At 36.5% G+C, this 19,561-nt stretch overlaps 1 protein-coding gene across 6 annotated transcripts in view; it reads right to left on the reverse strand.

Annotated features, from left to right (window-relative positions):
- Positions 1-19,561, reverse strand: part of DOCK3 (dedicator of cytokinesis 3) — a 682,827-nt gene that overhangs the window by 480,110 nt on the left and 183,156 nt on the right. For all 6 annotated transcript variants that reach the window (XM_017497238.2, XM_017497162.2, XM_017497072.2 and 3 more), the window contains exon 3: positions 15,189-15,229. In XM_017497238.2, coding sequence (XP_017352727.1) covers positions 15,189-15,229 — 41 coding nt within the window. The remainder of the gene's footprint in view (positions 1-15,188; positions 15,230-19,561) is intronic.

Genomic DNA, 19,561 nt, shown 5'->3' on the forward strand with positions numbered 1-19,561 from the left:
GAGACCATCCTGGTCAACATGGTGAAACCCCGTCTCTACTAAAACTACAAAAAATTAGCTGGGCATGGTGGTGCGTGCCTGTAATCCCAGCTACTCAGGAGGCTGAGGCAGGAGAATTGTCTGAACCCAGGAGGCGGAGGTTGCGGTGAGCAGAGATCGCGCCATTGCAGTCCAGCCTGGGTAACATGAGTGAAACTCCGTCTCAAAAAAATAAAATAAAATAAAAAAATAAATCCTCTACTATAAAGACACATGCACACATATGTTTATTACAGCACTGTTCACAAGAGCAAAGACTTGGAACCTCAGTGATAGACTGGATAAAGAAAACATGGCACATATACGCCATAGAATACTATGCAGCCATAAAAAAAGGATGAGTTCATGTCCTCTGTAGTACATGGATGAAGCTGGAAACCATCATTACCAGCAACCTAACACAGGAACAGAAAATCAAACACTGCATGTTCTCACTGTTAAGTGGGAGTCGAACAATGAGAACAACATGGACACAGGGAGGTGAACATCACACACAATGGACTGCCGGGTGGTGGGAGCAAGGGGAGGGAGAGCATCAGGACAAATACATAATGCTTGTGGGGCTTAAATCCTAGATGACAGGTTGACAAGTGTAGCAAACCCCTGTGGCACATGTATACCTATGTAACAAACCTGCATACTTTGCACATGTATCTCAGAAGCTGAAGTAAAATAAAAATAAAATAAAAAGTTAAAAAATAACAGATGCTGACAAGCTTGTGGAGAAAAAAGGAACAAGAAAGTGTTGGTGAAAGTATAAATTAGTTCAACCATCATGGAAAGCACGCAATTCCTCAAAGAGCTTAAAAAAGAGCTGCCATATGACTCAGCAATGACAGACTAGATAAAGAAAATATGGTATGTATACACCATGGAATATTATGTAGCCATAAAAAAGAATGACGTCATGTCTTTTGCAGGAACATGGATGAAGCTGGTGGCTTTAATCCTTAGCAAACTAATACAGAAACAGAAAACCAAATACTGCATGTTCTCACTTATAAGTAGGAGGTAAAGGATAAGAACTTACGAACACAAAGGAGGAAATAACAGGCTCTAGGGTCTACTTGAGGGAAGAGACTGACAGGAGGGAGGGTACAAAAAAGATACTATTGGGTATTGAGCTTAATACCTGCATGATGTAATAACATGTACAACAGACCCCTACAACACGTTTACCTATGTAACAAACCCCAATCTAAAATAAAAAAAATTTAAAAGACATAAAAGAGATTTGCAAAAAAAAAAAAAGAGAGTAAAACAAAAATTTGACAATATGCTCAGTCATAAAACAAGTCTCAATAAATTCAAAAAAACTCAAAATCATATTAAGGGCCTTCAAGGACAACAGTGGAATAAAATTAGAAACTAATGCCAAGAGGAACTCTCAACATTACACAAGTACATGGAACCTAAGCAACTTGTTCCTGAATGGCTTTAGGGTAAATAGTAAATATAAGGTAGAAATAAAAAGAAGACTGCAGCAATGAAAATAGGGGACACACTATACCAAAACTTCTGGAATACAGGAAAGAAATGTTAACAGAAAAGTTATCACTAAATGCCTGTATCAAAATGATAGAAATGTCACAAATTAACAACCTAACATTGCATCTAAAGAAATTAGAAAAATAAAAATCAAACCAAAGTCAGTGTAAGAAAAAAATAACAAAGATCAGAGCAGAACTAAAGAACACTGTGACCAAAAACCATATAATAAAAAAAATAAAAATAGATTATTTGAAAGGATTATCAAAGCTGATAGAACATTAGCTATATTAAACAAAAAAGAAAATTCAAAAAAAGCATGATTGGCCAGGCACAGTAGTTCATGTCTGTAATCCCGGCACTTTGAGAGGTCAAGGCAGGTGGATCACTTGAACTCAGGAGTTTGAGACCAGCCTGGACAATATGGTGAAACTCAATCTCTACAAAAAAATACAAAAATTAGTCAGGCATAGTGTTGCATGCCTGTAGTCCCAGCTATTTGGGACACTGAGGTGGGAGCACCACTTGAACCTGGAAAGTGGAGGTTGTAGTGAGCCGAGATCATGCCAGTACATTCCAGCCTGGGTGACAGAGCAAGACTTCATCTCAATAAAAAAAAAAAAAGCATAATCAGAAACAGTAAAAGTAACATTACTACAGCAGAAACCACAGACACAGAAGAGATCCTCAAAGACTATAATGAGCATCTCTATCTGCACAAACTAGAGAAAATAAATAATTCCTCAAAACAATCTCCCAAGATTGAATCAAGAAGAAACTGGAGCCCTGAACAGACCAATATCATATTTAAAAATTGAATCAGTAATAAAAAATCTACCAACAAAAAAAGCCCTGAACCAGGCAGATTCACAGCCAAATTCTACCAGACATGCAAAGAAGAGCTGCCACCAATCTTACTAAAACTATTCCAGAATATCAAGGAGGAACTCCTCCGTAACTCTTCTAGTAAATCATTATCATCCTTCAACAAAAATTTGGCAAGGACACAACAAAAATAGAAAACTATAGGCCAATATACCCTATAAACATAGATCCAAAAATCCTCAACAAAATACTAGCAAACTGAATACAGCAGTGCATCAAAAAGATAATTCATCACTATCAAAAGGATTTGATTCCTGTGATACAATGATGGTTCAACACATGCAAATCAATAAATGTGGCTTACCACATAAATTTTTATTTTAGAAAACGTATGATCGTCTCAAATAGATGGAGTAAAAGCATTCAACAAAATCGAACCTCCCTCATGGTAACCCTCAACAATCTAGACATCAGATGAACATATCTCAAAATATTAAGAGCCATAGATGAAAAACCCACAGCCAACATCATAATGGGCAAAAGTTGAAAGCACTCCTAAGAACTGGAACAAGGCAAGAATGTCCCCCCTCACCACTCTATCCAACATATTACTGGAATTCCTAGCTAGAGAAACCAGATGAGAGACAGAAATAAAAGGCCATCGCAGCAAAAGAAATTATCATCAGAATAAACAGACAACCTACAGAATTTTTGTAATCTATTTCTCTGACAAAAGATCTAATATCAGAGTCTACATGGAGCTTAAACAAATTTACAAGAAAAAACAACTCCATTAAAAAGTGGGCAAAGGACATGAACAAAAACTTCTCAAAAGACATTCATTCAGCCAACAAACAAATGGAAAAAGCAAAAGCTCAACATCACTGATCACTAAAGAATGGCAAATCCAAAGTACAATGAGATACCATCTGATACCAGTCAAAATGGCTATTATTTAAAAAATCAAAAAACAACAGAAGCTGGCGAGGTTGTGGAGAAAAAAGAAGATTTTTACACTGTTAGTGGGAGTGTAAATTAGTTCAACCATTGTGGAAGACAGTGTGGTGATTCCCCAAAGACCAAGAGGCAGAAATGTTAATTGATCCAGCAACCCAGTTACTGGGTATATACCCAAAGTAATACAAGTTATTCTATTATAAAAATACATCCACACATGTGTTTGTTGTAGCACTATTCACATTACCAAAGACATGGACTCAACCTAAATGTCCATCAATGATAGACTGGATTAGAAAAAACATGATACATATACACCATGGAATAAAAAGCCATAAAAAGGAATGACATCATGTCCTTTGCAGGGACATGGATAGAGTTGGAAGCCATTATCCTCAGCAAACTAAAACAGGAACAAAAAACAAAACACTGCAGGTTCTCACTTATAAGTGGGAGGTGAATGATAAGAACACATGGACACATGGGGGAAAACAATACACACTGGGGCCTGTCAGGGGTGGTGTAAGGAGCGGGAGAGCATCAGGAAGAATAGCTAATGGATGCTGGGCTTAATATGCAGGTGATGGGATGATCTGTGCAGCCAATCACCATGGCACATGTTTACCTATATAAAAAATCTGTACATCCTGCACATATATCCCTGGATTTAAAAGTTAAAGAAAAAATTAATGAATAAGAAATTAAATGCATCCAAATAGCAAAAGAAGTCAAATTATCTGTTCACTTACTACGTGACCCTAACCCTAAAAAATTCTAAAGATTCCTCCAGAAGTCTCCTGGTCCTGATAAATTATATCAGTAAAGTTTCAGGATACAGAAATCAATGTACAAAAACCAGTACCATGTCTATACTCCAATAGCATTCAAGCTGAGAACCAAATCAAGAACTCAATCCCATTTACAACTGTCACAAAAATAAAATAAAATAATAAAATAAAATACCTAGCAATACATTAATGAAGGAGGTGACAGATCTCTACAAGGAGAACTACAAAACACTAATGAAAATAATCACAGATGACACAAATAAATGGAAAAACATTCAATGCTAATTCAAAGATCTATATCATTAAAATGACCATGCTGCCCAAAATGATCTACAGATTGAGCACAATTTCAATCAAATTACCAACATCATTTTACACAGAATTAGAAGAAAATAACTGAAAAATTATTTTTAAAACCAAAAACGGACCTGAATAGTCAAAGTAATACAAAGCGAAAAGAACAAACCTGGTAGCATCACATTACCTGACTTCAAACTACATAAGACTATAGTAATGAAACAGCATGGCAATGATATAAAAATAGACACATAGATTAATGAAATATTACAGAAAACCCAGAAATAAAGCCACATACCTATAATCAACTGATCTTTGACAAAGTTGAGAAACGTAAACAATGGAAAGAGGACACCCTATTCAATAAATGGTGTTAGGAAAACAGGCTAGCCCTATGCAGAATGATGCTGAATAGATCTCTCTCACCACATACAAAAGTTAACTCAACATGAATTAAAAATTAAATGTAAGATCTGAAATTATAGCAATTCTAGAAGAAAACATAGAAAAGGCCCAGCACAGTGACTCACATCTGTAATCTCAGCACATTGGACAGCCAAGACAAAGAGGACTACTTGAGGTCAGGAGCTCAAGACCAGCCTGGGCAACATAGTGAAATGAATAATGGGAAAAAAAACACAAAATGAAAAACAAAACCAAAAAATAGCTGTTGTGATGGTGTTCATCTGTAGTTCAAGAAACTCTGAAAGCTGAGGCAGAAATATCACTTGAGCCCAGGAGTTCAAGGCTGCAATGAGTTATCATGGCAACACTGTACTCCAGCTTGGATGTCAGGGCAAGACCTTGTTCACCAAAATTTTTTTAAAAAGGTAGAGGAAGCGGGGGAAAGGGAGAGGAAAGGGAGGGGAGGGAGAGGCAGAGGTGAGGGGAGGGGTGGCAAGTAGACAGGAGGGAAGGGAAGGGGGGGAAACAACTTCTACACACTGGCCTAGGAGAATAATTATAATTTTATAACTAAGACCTCAAAAGCAAATAATGAAAAAAAAAAACAGACAAATGGAGTTTAATTAAACTAAATAGCTTCTACACAACAAAATAAACAATCAAGAGTCAACACACAATCTGAGGGCGGATCCAAGATGGCTGAATAGGAACAGCTCTGGAGTGCAGTTCCCAGTGACAACAACACAGAGTGCGAGTGATCACCACATTTCCAAACGACTTACTGCTACCCACAGACCAGGAGATTCATGGGCTGAAAAGCACCACAAGTTTCCAGCACTGCTGTTTCATCTGGCACAGGAGGTCTCCACACAAACACTCAAACAAATCTGGGTGGCCATTTCAACTAGCGCCTGGAATGACTGGGAGACAGAGCCAACCATTCGACTGAAAAAAAGGGACTGACACAGGGAGCCAGGTGATGTGGCTTGGTGGGTCCCATTAAAACAAAGACCAGCACTCTGAAACTCTCTGGATTGAGAGTTTCACAACAAGTGCAGCTGGACCCGGGATGGTCCACCTCTATGGGGGGAAGGGCATCCAACATTACCAAGGCAGTCCAACACTACCGAGACAGTCTACCACTACCAAAGCAGTCCGCCACTACCGAGGCAGTACCCCATTACTGAGGCACTTCTAACTACACCTCTGTAAACAAAACTGCAAGGAAGTTCACACAGCAGCTGAGCAGACCCCACCATAGCTCAGCAACGCCTCTGCTGGCAGACTGTGACTAGACTATCTCCTTGCTGGGCAGGGCATCTCTGAAAAAAGACAGCAGCATGTCAGGAACTTATAAATAAAGCTCCACCTTCCAAGGACAGAGCACCTGGGAAAAAAGGAATTTATGAGATCCATTGCAGCAGACTTAAATGTACCTTCCCAGCAGCTCTGAAAAGAACAACGTAGCTCACAGATCAGCACTTGAGCTCCTATAAGGGACAGACTGTCTCCTCAAGCAGCTCCCCAACCCCTGTATATCCAAAGAGACACTTCATGAAGGAGAGCACAGGCTGCCATCTGGCGGGTATCCTTCTGGGACAAAGATAATAGAAGAAGAAACTGGCAGCAACCCTTACTATTCTGCAGCCGATGCAGGTGATTCCCAGGCAAGCAGGGTCTGGAGTGGACCTCCAGCAGTCCTACAGCAGAGGGGCCTGATTGTTAAAAGGAAAACTAAAAAACAGAAAGAAATAACTTCATCATCAACAAAAAGGACGTCCACTCAGAGACCCCATCTGAAAATCACCAACTACAAAGGCCACAGGTAGATAAATCCACACAAAGATGGGAAGAAACCAGCACAAAAATGATGAAAACACCCCAAACCAGAACGCCTCTCCTCCTCCAAGGGATCACAACTCCACAAGGGAAGAGAGCTGGATGGAGAATGAGTATGATGAATTGACAGAAACAGGCTTCAGAAGGTGGTTAATAACAAACTTCTCTGAGGTAAAAGAACATGTTCTAACCCAATGCAAAGAAACTAAGACCTTGAAAAAAGGTTTGACGCAATACTAATGAGAAAAAACAGCTTAGAAAAGAATATAAATGACTTGATGGAGCTGAAAAACACAACACGAGAACTTTGCCAAGTATTTACACAAGTTTCAATAGCCAAATCGACCAAGCAGAAGAAAGGATATCAGAGGTCGAAGACTAACTCAATGAAATAAAACAAGAAGGCAAGATTAGAGAAAAAAGAGTGAAAAGAAATAAACAAAGCCTCCCATAAATATGGGATTATGTGAAAAGACCTAATCTGCATTTGTACCTGAATGTGACAGAGAAAATGAATCCAAGCTGGAAAACACTCTCCAGGATATTATCCAGGAGAACTTCCCCAGCCTAGCAAGGCAGGCCAATATTCAAGTCTAGGAAATACAGAAAACACCACAAAGATATTCCTCAAGAAGAGCAACCCCAAGTAACATAATCGTCAGATCCACCAGGGTTGAAATGAACGAAAAAAATGCTAAGGGCAGCCAGAGAGAAAGGTCGGGTTACCCACAAAGGGGAGCCCATCAGACTCACAGTGGATCTCTCAGCAAAAACCCTACAAGCCAGAAGAGGGTGGGGGCCAATACTTAACATCCTTAAAGAAAAGAACTTTCAACCTAGAATTTCCTATCCAGCCAAACTAAGCTTCATAAACGAAGGAGAAATAAAATCCCTTACGAACAAGCAATTGCTGAGAGAATTCATCACCACCAGGCCTGCCTTACAAGGACTCCTGAAAGAAGCACTAAACATAGAAAGAAACAAGAAACAGCCACTCCAAAAACATACCAAATGGAAAAGATCATGGACACAATGAAGAAACTGCATCACCTAATGGGCAAAACAACCAGCTGGCATCAAAATGGCAGGATCAAATTGACACATAACAATATTAACCTTAAATGTAAATGGGCTAAATGCCCCAATCAAAAGACACACACTGGCAAACTGGATAAAAAGCCAAAACCCATCAGTGTGCTGTATCCAGGAAACCCATCTCATGTGCAAGGACACATACAGGCTCAAAATAAAGGGATGGAGGAAGATTTACCAAGCAAATGGAGAGCAAAAAAAAGCAGGAGTTGCAATCCTAGTCTCTGATAAAATGGACTTTAAACCAACAAAAATCAAAAGAGACAAAGAAGGACATTACATAATGGTAAAAGGATCAATGTAACAAGAAGAGCTAACGATCCTAAATACATATACACCCAATATAGGAGCACCCAGATAAATAAAGCAAGTTCTTAAGGACCTACAAGGAGACATAGACTCCCACATAATAATAGTGGGAGACTTTAACGCTCCACTGTCAATATTATACAGATCAAGATAGAAAATTAACAAGGAAATCCAGGACTTGAACTCAGAATTAGACAAACCAAACCTAATAGACAGTTACAGAACTCTCCACCCCAAATCCACAGACTACACATTCTTCTCAGCACCACATCGCACCTACTCTAAAATTGACCACGTAATTGGAAATCACTCCTCAGCAAATGAAAAAGAACGGAAATCCTAACAAACAGTCTCTCAGACCACAGTGCAATCAAACTAGAACTCAGCATTAAGAAACTAACTCAGAACCACAAAACTTCATGGAAACTGAACAACTGGCTCTTGAATGCTGACTGAATAAACAATGAAATAAAGGCAGAAATAAAGATGTTCTTTGAAACCAACAAGAACAAAGACACAATGTACCAGAATCTCTGAGACACATTTAAAGCAGTGTCTAGAGGAAAACTGAGAGCAATAAATGCCCATTATCAGAAGCTTCAAATCGACCCTTTACCATCCAAATTGAAAGAGCTAGAGGAGTAAGATAAAAAAAACTCCAAAGCTAGCAAAAGACAAGAAATAACTAAGATCAGAGCAGAACTGAAGGAGATAGATAATTTTTTAAATTAGAAGTCCTAGTGTCTCTGAATGAGAAAAAACCAGGGCAAGAATTCTGGCACCATGAAAAATATCAATATAGTGATACCATCAAAGAATTGTACAACCTCTCCAACAATGATCCCTAAACAAAATGGAGACTCAGAAATGACAGATAAAGAATTTAAAGCACGGACTGTAAGGAAGCTCAACACAATCCAAAATGAGGTTAAAAGTCAACACAAAAAAAAATTCTAAAGCAATTCAAGCAATGGCGGAAGAAATAAACATCTTAAAAGGAAATCCATCAGAGCTTCTGGAATTCAAAATTCAAAGAATTGCAAAATACAATTGAAAGTGTTATCAGTAGACTGACCCAAGCAGAAGGAAGAACGTCAGAGTTTAAATACTGGTTTTTTTCGTCATGCATCATGGCTCCCATCTGTAATTCCAGCACTTTGGGAGGCTGCGGCAGGACTGTTTGAGCCAGGAATTTGAGACCAGAGCTGGCAACATGGCAAGACCCTACCTCTACAAAAATACAAAAAAATTAGCCAGGCATGATGGTATGTGCCTGTGGTCCCAGCTTCTCAGAAGCCTAAAGTGGAGGGGCCACTTGAGCCTGGGAGATCAAAGCTGCAGTGAGCCATGATCACACCACTGTACTCTAGCCTGGGTGACAGAGCAAGATCCTGTCTCGAGAGGGAAAAAAAAAAAAGTTTTCAAGCTCATCCAGACAAAAATAAAGAACAATGAATGTAACAATACCCATAGGCTCAAGGTAAAGGGCTGAAGACAGATTTACCATGCAAATGAAAAACAAAAAAGATCAGGGGTTACTATTCTTATATCAGATAAAACAGACTTTAAATCAACAACAATAAATAAAAAGGACAAAGAAGAGCATGACATAATGATGAAGGTTCAATTCAACAAGACTTAACTACCATAAATATATATGCATTCAACACTGAAACACACAGATTCCTAAAATAAGTACCTCTAGATCTACTAAAACACTTAGACAACCTCACAATAATGGTGGGGGGTTTTTTGTTTTTGTTTTTTTTTTTGAGATGGAGTCTTGTTCTGGCACCCAGGCTGGAGTGCAGTAGCGCAATCTCAGCTCACTGCAACCTCTGCCTCTGGGTTCAAGCAATTCTCCTGCCTCAGCCTCCTGAGTAGCTGGGACTACAGGCATACACCACCATGCCCAGCTAGTTTTAATATTTTCACTAGAGATGAGGTTCCAGCAGCACATCAAAATGTAATTCATCACAGACTGTTACCCCAATAACTTTTCCCCTTTTCTGATTTTTCTATTATTTCACTGTAATAATTCATAGCTGTGAGTACAACTATATGCTCCTATTCATTACTCATTCTACTCCACAGTACTCATAACCATTAATTACCCCTGTTTTTAAAAAATGTTCTCCTTAGCCAACTATGACCTCCATTAGTCTTTTTTATTTTTTTTTTATTTTTTTATTTTATTTAATTTTTTTTTTGCCACTTCCTCATTCTCTGTCCTCCAAGGTGTTGGCAGTCTTTACAGTCTCATTCTTTAAATAGTAAAAGACAACACTGCAAAAGAATTATCATGCACTTAGGTGCTAGGCACTGCATTAAGGGCTTCATAAAAACTCACTGATTCATTACAATTATATGAGATAAGCAATAACATAATCCCCATTTCAAATACACACAAAATTAGACAACAGTATAATTAATCTCCACAAATCCATCACTCAGCTTCAACAATTATCAACATTTTGCCAATCTGACTCATTAATCTACACACACACATTTTACACATTATAGTATTTTTAGAAAAATTTCAGAAATTATTCATAAATACTTTAACATTTACCTTAAATATTCAAAAAGGTTCAACTGCTTGAACCTCTGCCTCCCAGGTTCAAGCAATTCTCTTGACAGTAAATACCTTCAATATTTACCTTTTGTTTTTCTGATAAACTCGATTTTATAGCTATACTGTATGACAGTAATGGATTCATGTCTCTGTTGAATGACAGATTTCCTGTTGCCAAAGTCTAAATTCCTTAGATTTCTTTGGCATATAACTCTAAATATATCGATTTGATACCTTTCCTGCCTTAACCATCCATCACTCATCACTCTCCTGCACTATGCCTTACCCAGCTTAAAACATTTACTATTCCCTGAACATGTCTTACAACTTTTTTGCTGTGCAAAATGTTCTAGAAGGTCCTGTTCCTATCTCACAGAATGCTATGCATCCTGTTCACAACTATTGTGTAATAGCTGATACTGAACTCACAAAATGAAAGTAAATATAAACTGTACCAAATTTCATTATTCCTCTTGAGCACATATTTTATAAAAAGCACGAAATTAAAATCGAGTATCGACTTTTTTTCTCAATTTTATTTCTTATTCTTTAATTCTTCATGTATGCTCTTAAGTTTTGTAGTGGTTGTTGTTGTTGTTTGGTTTTGGGGTTTTTTTGAGACAGAGTCTCCCTTTGTTGTCCAGGAGATCTCGGCTCACTGCAATCCCCACCTCCCAAATTCAAGCGATTCTCCTGCCTCAGCCCTCCGAGTAGCTGGGATTACAGTAGTGCAACACCAAGTCAGGCTAATTTTTGTATTTTTAATAGAAAGAGGGTTTCTCCATGTTGGCCAGGCTGGTCTCCAACTTCTGGCCTCAAGTGATCCCCATGTATGGACCTCCCAAAGTGCTGGGATTACAGGCAATAGCTACTGTGCCTGGCCAAAAGTTAATATTTCGATGACTCTAACAAATGCATAACATGGCATTTCACCAATGGAACACAACACTATGTCTCAAAACCTTGCTTTGGTCTCTAGAATTATAAAATTGGTCTCTAAAATTTGGTCTCTAAAATTATACAACCAAAGTAAGTTCTACTATACAAGTGTATGCAGAAAAAACAAAGTCCTCAAAAAATGAAAAGATAATAAACTATCATTCTTAAAATCATCTAACATAAAATTTAGTTATATTTCCTGCCTATCATGCTTCTCTTAAACTGTAAAATTTTAATATGTACTCATAACAGAAAGAATATTTAATAGTCATCCATTTTTCCTTTTTTTTTTTTTTTTTAAAAAAAAAGAGAAAGAAAGTGGGAGAGAAAAAAGGAGTCTTGCTCTATTGCCCAGGCTGGAATGCAATCTAAAAATAGGTATTAAAAACCTCTTTTATGCCGATAATTGTGCTTAACAGCAAAGACAGGAAAGAATAAGGGAAGAAAATAACAAACAAACAGCCAATTAATATTTCATTTAAGTCTGTGAAGTGCTATGCAAATACTGAAGAGTGATTTACTTCCAATTATGTGGTCACTTTCAAAATAGGTGTAATATGATACTGAGAAAAATGTATGTTCTGTGGACCTGGGGTGAAGAATTCTATAAACATTCACTGAGTTTACTTGTTCCAGTTTTTCCTTCTAAACATTTTACTACAAAATAATATAGGGAACAAAAGATTAAGCTTTGCAAATTTTTAAAAAACTTTTATAGGAAGAACTGTTTTCTGGCCAGGCACAGTGGCTCCTGTCTGTAATCCTAGCACTTTGGGAGGCTGAAGCAGAAGCATCGATTGGGCTCCAGAGTTCAAGACCAGCCTGGGCAACACAGAGATACCCCATCACTACAAAAAGTGGGGGGAAAAAATTAGCTGGGTGTGCTGGTATGCTCCTGTAGTTCCAGCTACTCAGGAGGCTGAGGGAGGAGGACAGCCTGAGCCCAGGAGTTCGAGGCTGTAGTGAGCTATAATCATGACACTGCACTCCAGCCTGGATGACACTCAATCTCATTCATTCACAAACAAATAAATAAAATACTATATTCACTGTCTAGTTCAGATATTATTTTCAGCTATTTTGTGTTTTACTTTATTATTAGTATACATCATACATAACTAAAGACAAACTTTAATAAGTCATCTTTATTTTTTCCTTTAACCACTAATAGCTATGAAAAACCTATAAAAAAAAAAGTTTTACTTATTATGACTGAAATAAGATCACTTCTTAGCTTTCTGGCTAAGATCAAGCATAGTAGGACCATAACATTAGCACAAATAAAGGATATACAGAAATGCATTTATTTTTGTATCATTTTAAGTATGTTGTATCCCTAAATGATTATATTTTACAAACATTAAATAACTGGTTCCATAAATCACTGACACAGAATGAAATTCAGTTAGTAATACTGTCTTTCCATATTTTTTAAGTTTAAGGATAAAGATACAAGCTATTAAAAAATATATAGACACATGTTGCTAATAAATGCTATAACCTAAGATTCTAGAATAGAGATATTACCAAAATATACAATCTCTGAATACTATATTAGTCCCCAAAGTGATGAAATTAAAGGAGTATGATCAGACAAAAAGAGCTCTAACATTCTTTGAAGTAGCATGAGTTAGGTTCCTTATTTTGTTTAGCTTGTGAAAACACGGCTAAGAGTAATCACAAAACAGCCTCTGCCACAGAATCCAAAAACTTTTTTCTGTAGGAAAGAGAATTTGGAACTAAGTATGAGGTTCCAAGTACTTTTCCTTAACTCTAAAATAAAACTCTAATTACTTGCTGGAGAAACCATGTGAAGCCACATGGAATTAGAGAAACCCTGAATCTACACAGAGAAGGCTGGTTATCTTGGTGGTCTAGCTGAAGACAAGTCTTCCAGCCATCCCTGCCAAGATGCCAGACATATGAGTAAACTCTCTTGGACATTCCTAACAAAATGTCTTGGACACTGAGCCCACAGTTGACTGTTGCCACAGGTAACCTCACACATCTCAGAATAACTAGCTACCCAGCTGACCCAGTCAAGCCACAAAATCATGAGAGAGAAAATGTTTGTTAATTTAATCCACTAAATTTTGGAGTATTTTGTTGTGTAGGAAGATATAATCAAAACAGTTATGTTAAATATTTTAAGGGTATCATCATTCCTGTCTCAATAATGTTTTCAAACCACACACTTTGCATCAATTTGATATCACAAACATACAATAATTTTAATGAGCACAGTCTATGCACTGATCTCCAAACACTTGTATTGGAAATAAGGTAATGGGGAGGTGGCCAAGATCACAAATATTACTAAAAATAAATACATAGCATGTGATATCAAAAATTACAACTATTCACCTATAAGATTCCTCATTTATTCTAGTTCTAAATTTTCAACAATTTTAAATCAAAATTTTAAAAACTACAAGTAGAAACTATTCCCACATAAACATTAATGAAATATATTTCAAAATTAGAAATATAAGAAAAATTACCTATAAGCAGTGGTTCTCAACCAGGGGTCATTTTGTCCCCAAGACAAATTCGGCAATGTCAGAAGTCCTCTTTTGTTGTCACACTAAGGGACAGAGTGTTGCTGACATCTAGTATGTAGAAGCCATATACTCTGCTAAACATCTCACAATGCACAAGACTGTCTCCCACAATAAAGAATAATCTGGCCCAAAATGTCAACAGTGCCAAGAATGAGAAACCACAGCTGGGAGGCATTAAAATGTAAAGATATTGTTTCTTTATAATCACTACCTTAAAACTAATCAAATTGAATGACTCTACTGGCAAAACTGATTATTAGAATTCTAAACAATTTTCTTTTTGAATGAAAAAGTGATAATGTTGGTATTTTTTCTATACAAAGAAAAGCATACTGCATCAAATATTAAGCTACATAAATATGTAAGAAAAGCTAACAATATTAATTACATGAAAAATATGCAGAAAGAAGTGTCTGCAACTATATTACTGGGGAAGATTATTTCTAATTGTATTATAACTGCTAATTAAACTATATTTTGTTTCATCAATACTAATTGTGATAAACATAAAATGTAGCACATAAAATTAGTATTCTACACTAATAATTATTATTTAAATTCATTTTCAATAACATGATCAGAGAAATATCTAATTGAATTATTTGAAAATATTTTTCATTGTGCATTTTAGAAATAATTCATCTAATTATATGGTTATATTATAATCATAATTATATATATTATTATATATATATAATTATATATATATAATTATAATTATATGTATAATTATAATTATATTCATCTAATTATGTGGTTCCACAGGACTAGGCCTGTGAATAAGTCAATTTACTGTTTGTCAAATACCTTAAGGAAAAAAATATTTAAAAGCCTGAATAGGCTTTTTCAAGATAAGCTTCGCATCTATGACCATGTCTGCATTTCCTATCCTTTTAGAAGGAACATTTTAATATGCTGAGACAGAGAAGAGCTTGTTGCAGTTTTGTAATGGAAATAATCATTGTGACTACTGTAAAAGGTTAAAAGAGGAACCACTAAGAGTTGTTATATCAAACAAACATATAAGGCAGTTCTTTCCTACATTAGAAAAGGTAACAATAAACTTTTCGTTACCTTCACGTTTGGCTTCTTTGTTGAAACTCCTCTGTACCAACCTAAAACAAAGCACAAGAGGATATTAAAATCACACTGTCATGTTCAATAAGAAACATAATAGTATTTTTTGAAAGAAAGAGATAAGTGCACATCTTTCCTTAAAACACACACTGTGGCTTCATTAGGATCTAGAGTTGCCCTAGTAGCTTACTCCAAAAGGAACAGTCTATAATGAATAAAACATTTCTAATTTTTATCACAAGACATAAGTTATTTCAACTGAGTAAAATGCAATTAGAAAAGACTTCAAAGGACACGTAATTCAACAGCACAAAAATTCCTAGATAAAGGTATTGGGGCAGAGAAATACTAAAATCATATCACTTTTTCGTGGCAGATAGGGAGTATAGCCCAGACTTTCTGTTTCCTGGTCTCTTTCAATCTTCCATGCAGTATACTAAACACTACTCTCATTTCTTTGCCTTCCAGCTGCTTAAGTCAACATCCTTGCTAGTGCAGATCACCTTCTTGATTTATTTCCTTTCAGCATTCACACACAGCAACAATAATAAAATTTTCAATTACACAATAAGAAACAATTTTCAGAGAAAGAAAATTTTACTGCCAACTTTTCTCAATTTCAGTGTATTATTTTCAGAGCTCTTCTATAGTCTCTTTATCTGAATTTAAAAGGAAGCAGTTCCAGTGGTTAGGAGAGGAAGTCAAGAGTTATATTTAAAGAAGGAAGATAAAGAAGAGATTGTTGGTTTCTAAATTAATTGAGAGATTACTGTTAAGAGTTTGTCACACATGTTAACTTTTAAAATAACAAAGCTATGAGAAAAAAAGAATCAACTTTTTTCACCTGAAAAATAACAAACAACAAAAGAGATGAGCCTGTTTCTATTTAGAACAATAGCTGAAATAATAAATTTCATTAACTCATTTTACACCTTGAGTCTCAATTTCCCCATTTATTTTTGAAAAATTGTGATAACTTACCAATTTGATACTTTACAGTATTTTAAGAAACATAACAGAAAATGACATCAGGAGGTATGGCAGAGTTAAGTCTCTTCAAAAAGCCTCTCCTCGATAAAAGCAATGAAAACACTGTAAAGCTAAAGTAATTAAGACAGTATGATACTGGTGAAAGATTAGGCAAATAGATAACTGAATAGAGAATCCAGAAATAGACCCACATAAATACAGTCAACTGATCTTTGACAAAGAAGCAAAAGTAATAAACGGAAAAAAGAGTTTTCAACAAATGGTGCTGCAACAACTGGACACCCACATGCAAAAAATAAATAAACCTACACACAGACCTTACCCTAGTCACAAAAGTAAACCCAAGATGGATCACAGACCTTAATGTAAAATGCAAAACTATAAAACTCCAACAAGATAACATAAGAAAAAATGTAAGTAACCTTGAGTAGAGCAATGACTTTTTAACTACAACACCAAAGGCATAATCTATGAAGGAAATAATTGATATACAGAGCTTCATTAAAATTAAAAACTTCTCTGTGAAAGGCATTGTTACGAAAATAAAATGGCAAGCCACAGACTGGGAGAAAAATATTTACAAAAGACCTATCTGATAAAGGAATGTTATCCAAAATATACAAAGAACTCTTAAAACTCAACGATAAGAAAATAAACAGCCCACTAAAAAATAAGCAAAATGCCATGCATGGTGGCTCACGCCTATAATCCCAGCACTTTGGGAGGCCAAGGCAGGTGGATCACGAGGTCAAAAGATCCAGACCATCCTGGCCAACATGGTGAAACCCTGTCTCGACTAAAAATACAAAAATTAGCTGGGTGTGGTTGCGTGCCTGTAGTCCTGGTTACTCGGGAGGCTGAGGCAGGAGAATCACTTGAACCCGGGAGGCAGAGGTTGCAGTGAGCTGAGATCGTTCCATTGCACTCCAGCCTGGTGACAGAGTGAGACTCTGTCTCCAAAAATGAAAATAAAAAAAATAAGCAAAACATCTAAACAGACACCTCACCAAAGATGATACAAGTATGACAAACAAGGATATCAGAAAATACTCAACATCATTATGTTATTAGGCAATTGCAAATTAAAACAACAATGAGGTACCACTGCATACCTTATCAGAATGGCAAAAATCCAGAACACTGACCCAAACCAAATGCTGGTGAAGATGTAAAGCAAAAGGAACTCTCATTAACTGTTGATAGAAATACAAAATGGTACAAAGGCACTCTGGAAGACAGTTTGGTAGTTTCTTACAAAACTAAACATATGATTGAGCAATCCATTCCTTGATATTTACCCAAAGGAATTCAAAACTTACATCCACAAAAAAAAAAAAAAAACTACAAATGGATATTTACAGCAACTTTATCATAATTTCTGCCAAAACTCAAAAGCATCTAAGTTGTCATTCTTCAAAAGATGAGTGAAGAAATAAACTGTGGAGCATCCATTTAATGAACTGTTATTCAGTGACAAAAAAAAATGAACTAACAAGCCATGAGAAGACACTGAATGAATCTTAAATGCATACTGTGGATACATTTAAGACCATATAATGATAATGCAAATGTGATACCATACTCTCCCGCAGTCAATTTTCCTCCCCAACCTCCTCCCCCAGCCCTGACAACGATTGATCTAAGTAGTTTCAAAACCACATGATCATCTCTAAGGAATGACACCATTGTAAGATGCACATGAGAAATCTGCTCAGTGAACTTCAGCCATCACCTTTTCTTAAAACCAAAACTCTGCTACAAGCTTTGCCAAATGTACCCATTCCATGACTGAGAAGAACTGAAGACAGTAAGGAAAAGAGAAAAGGAAGAACAACTCATTATTTTTATGTTTCTTACATATGAACCAAAAAATTTCACAAGCTCTCAAAGAAACAAAATATCTCCAAAATCGTTATGAATCAATAGGAAATATATGTTGTTAATGAACTAGTACAATGAAGTATCTTCCAAATGTCAATTTACCTATTGTCCAAGAACTCTGGACAATCTACCTTTGCAATTATATTCTCCCCTTTCATTTTCATCATTAATATCTTGACTTTCCAAGATTTCAGAATACTAGCAAAGAAAGTGAAACTCCCCTTGATGTTCAGATTATCTGAGTCTTCATCAATTTCAGTGTCATAATATGCATTTAACTGAAGAACACATCAGAGTCCCATATGGTGAGTAAAACATCTGCTGGTTTGATTACTACTAGGAACTTAAGGTTAAGGCAAAGTTTTATACGCTAATGTTTTCAGAAATAAATTTTTGTAGAAAATTAAATAAAGAAAGGAAGGCATTCTTACAACACTCAAGTTTATAATTTAAAGATTTATATCTAACTTAAGTCAGAAAAATATAACTGAATTCTGTGGAATGCTAAACAAGTATTGCCTCCAAAAGTTCTTTATTGGTCTTCTATCCCTTCTACCTATAAATACCAGCTCTTCCTTTCCTCAGTAACTTGCTGTAACTCTCCAAGTTCTAAGCTAGGGGCATGTTACTCTTACTCAGCATGATTGTAAGAAACACAGACTTTTTCCACTTCACCCAAATGTATGGAAATGAAAGAATTATTGGAAATGGCTTGGGTATCAACTTCAAATTCCAAAAGAAAAGTTTAGAATTTTGAGCCTCAGTTACTCCTCTGCTCTAAACTCTCCAAAAGCATCCCAGTTCAAAACAAAATCCAAAGTCTTTATTAGAGCCTCTGCTGATCTCAACTTCCACCACTCTCTCTGCTTCTCCCCATCCCATCCATCCACTGCAGCCAAAATAGCCTCTCTGCAATTCTTTCAACTTATTAAGCAGGTTAGTGCCTCAGCACCTTTATACTTTTTGCACCATATTTCTGGACTGTTCTTCCCCTCCCCACACCCCTTCCACCTAGAGTATCTCAGGATTCCTTCCTCATTTCTAACTGTTCTCTGCCCAAATGTTATCTTCTCAGAAAGGCCATCCACAATCATCCTACATAAATACACAGAAAACAGAAGTTTCCCCTGACCCACTTCCCCACTAATATGGTCTGGCTTTGTGTCCCCACCCAAATCTCATCTTGAATTGTAATCTCAATTATAATCCCCACATGCTGGGGGAGGGACTCGGTGGGAGGTAACTGAATGTGGTGGCGGTTACCCCCATGCTGTTCTCATGATAGTGAGTTCTCACAAGATCTGAAGGTTTTATAAGGAGCTTTTTCCCCTTTGCTCGCACTTCTCTCTCCTGCTGCCATATGAGGAAGGATGTGCTTGCTTTGCTTTCCACCAAGGTCTCCCCAGCAATGCAGAACTGTAAGTCAATTAAACTTCTTTTCTTTATAAATTACCCAGTTTTGGGTATTCCTTCATGGCAGCACAAGAGCAGACTAATAT

Source organism: Cebus imitator, unplaced genomic scaffold (genome assembly GCF_001604975.1).
Source record: "Cebus imitator isolate Cc_AM_T3 unplaced genomic scaffold, Cebus_imitator-1.0 Scaffold0, whole genome shotgun sequence".
In the NCBI taxonomy this organism is placed as follows: Eukaryota; Metazoa; Chordata; class Mammalia; order Primates; family Cebidae; genus Cebus; species Cebus imitator.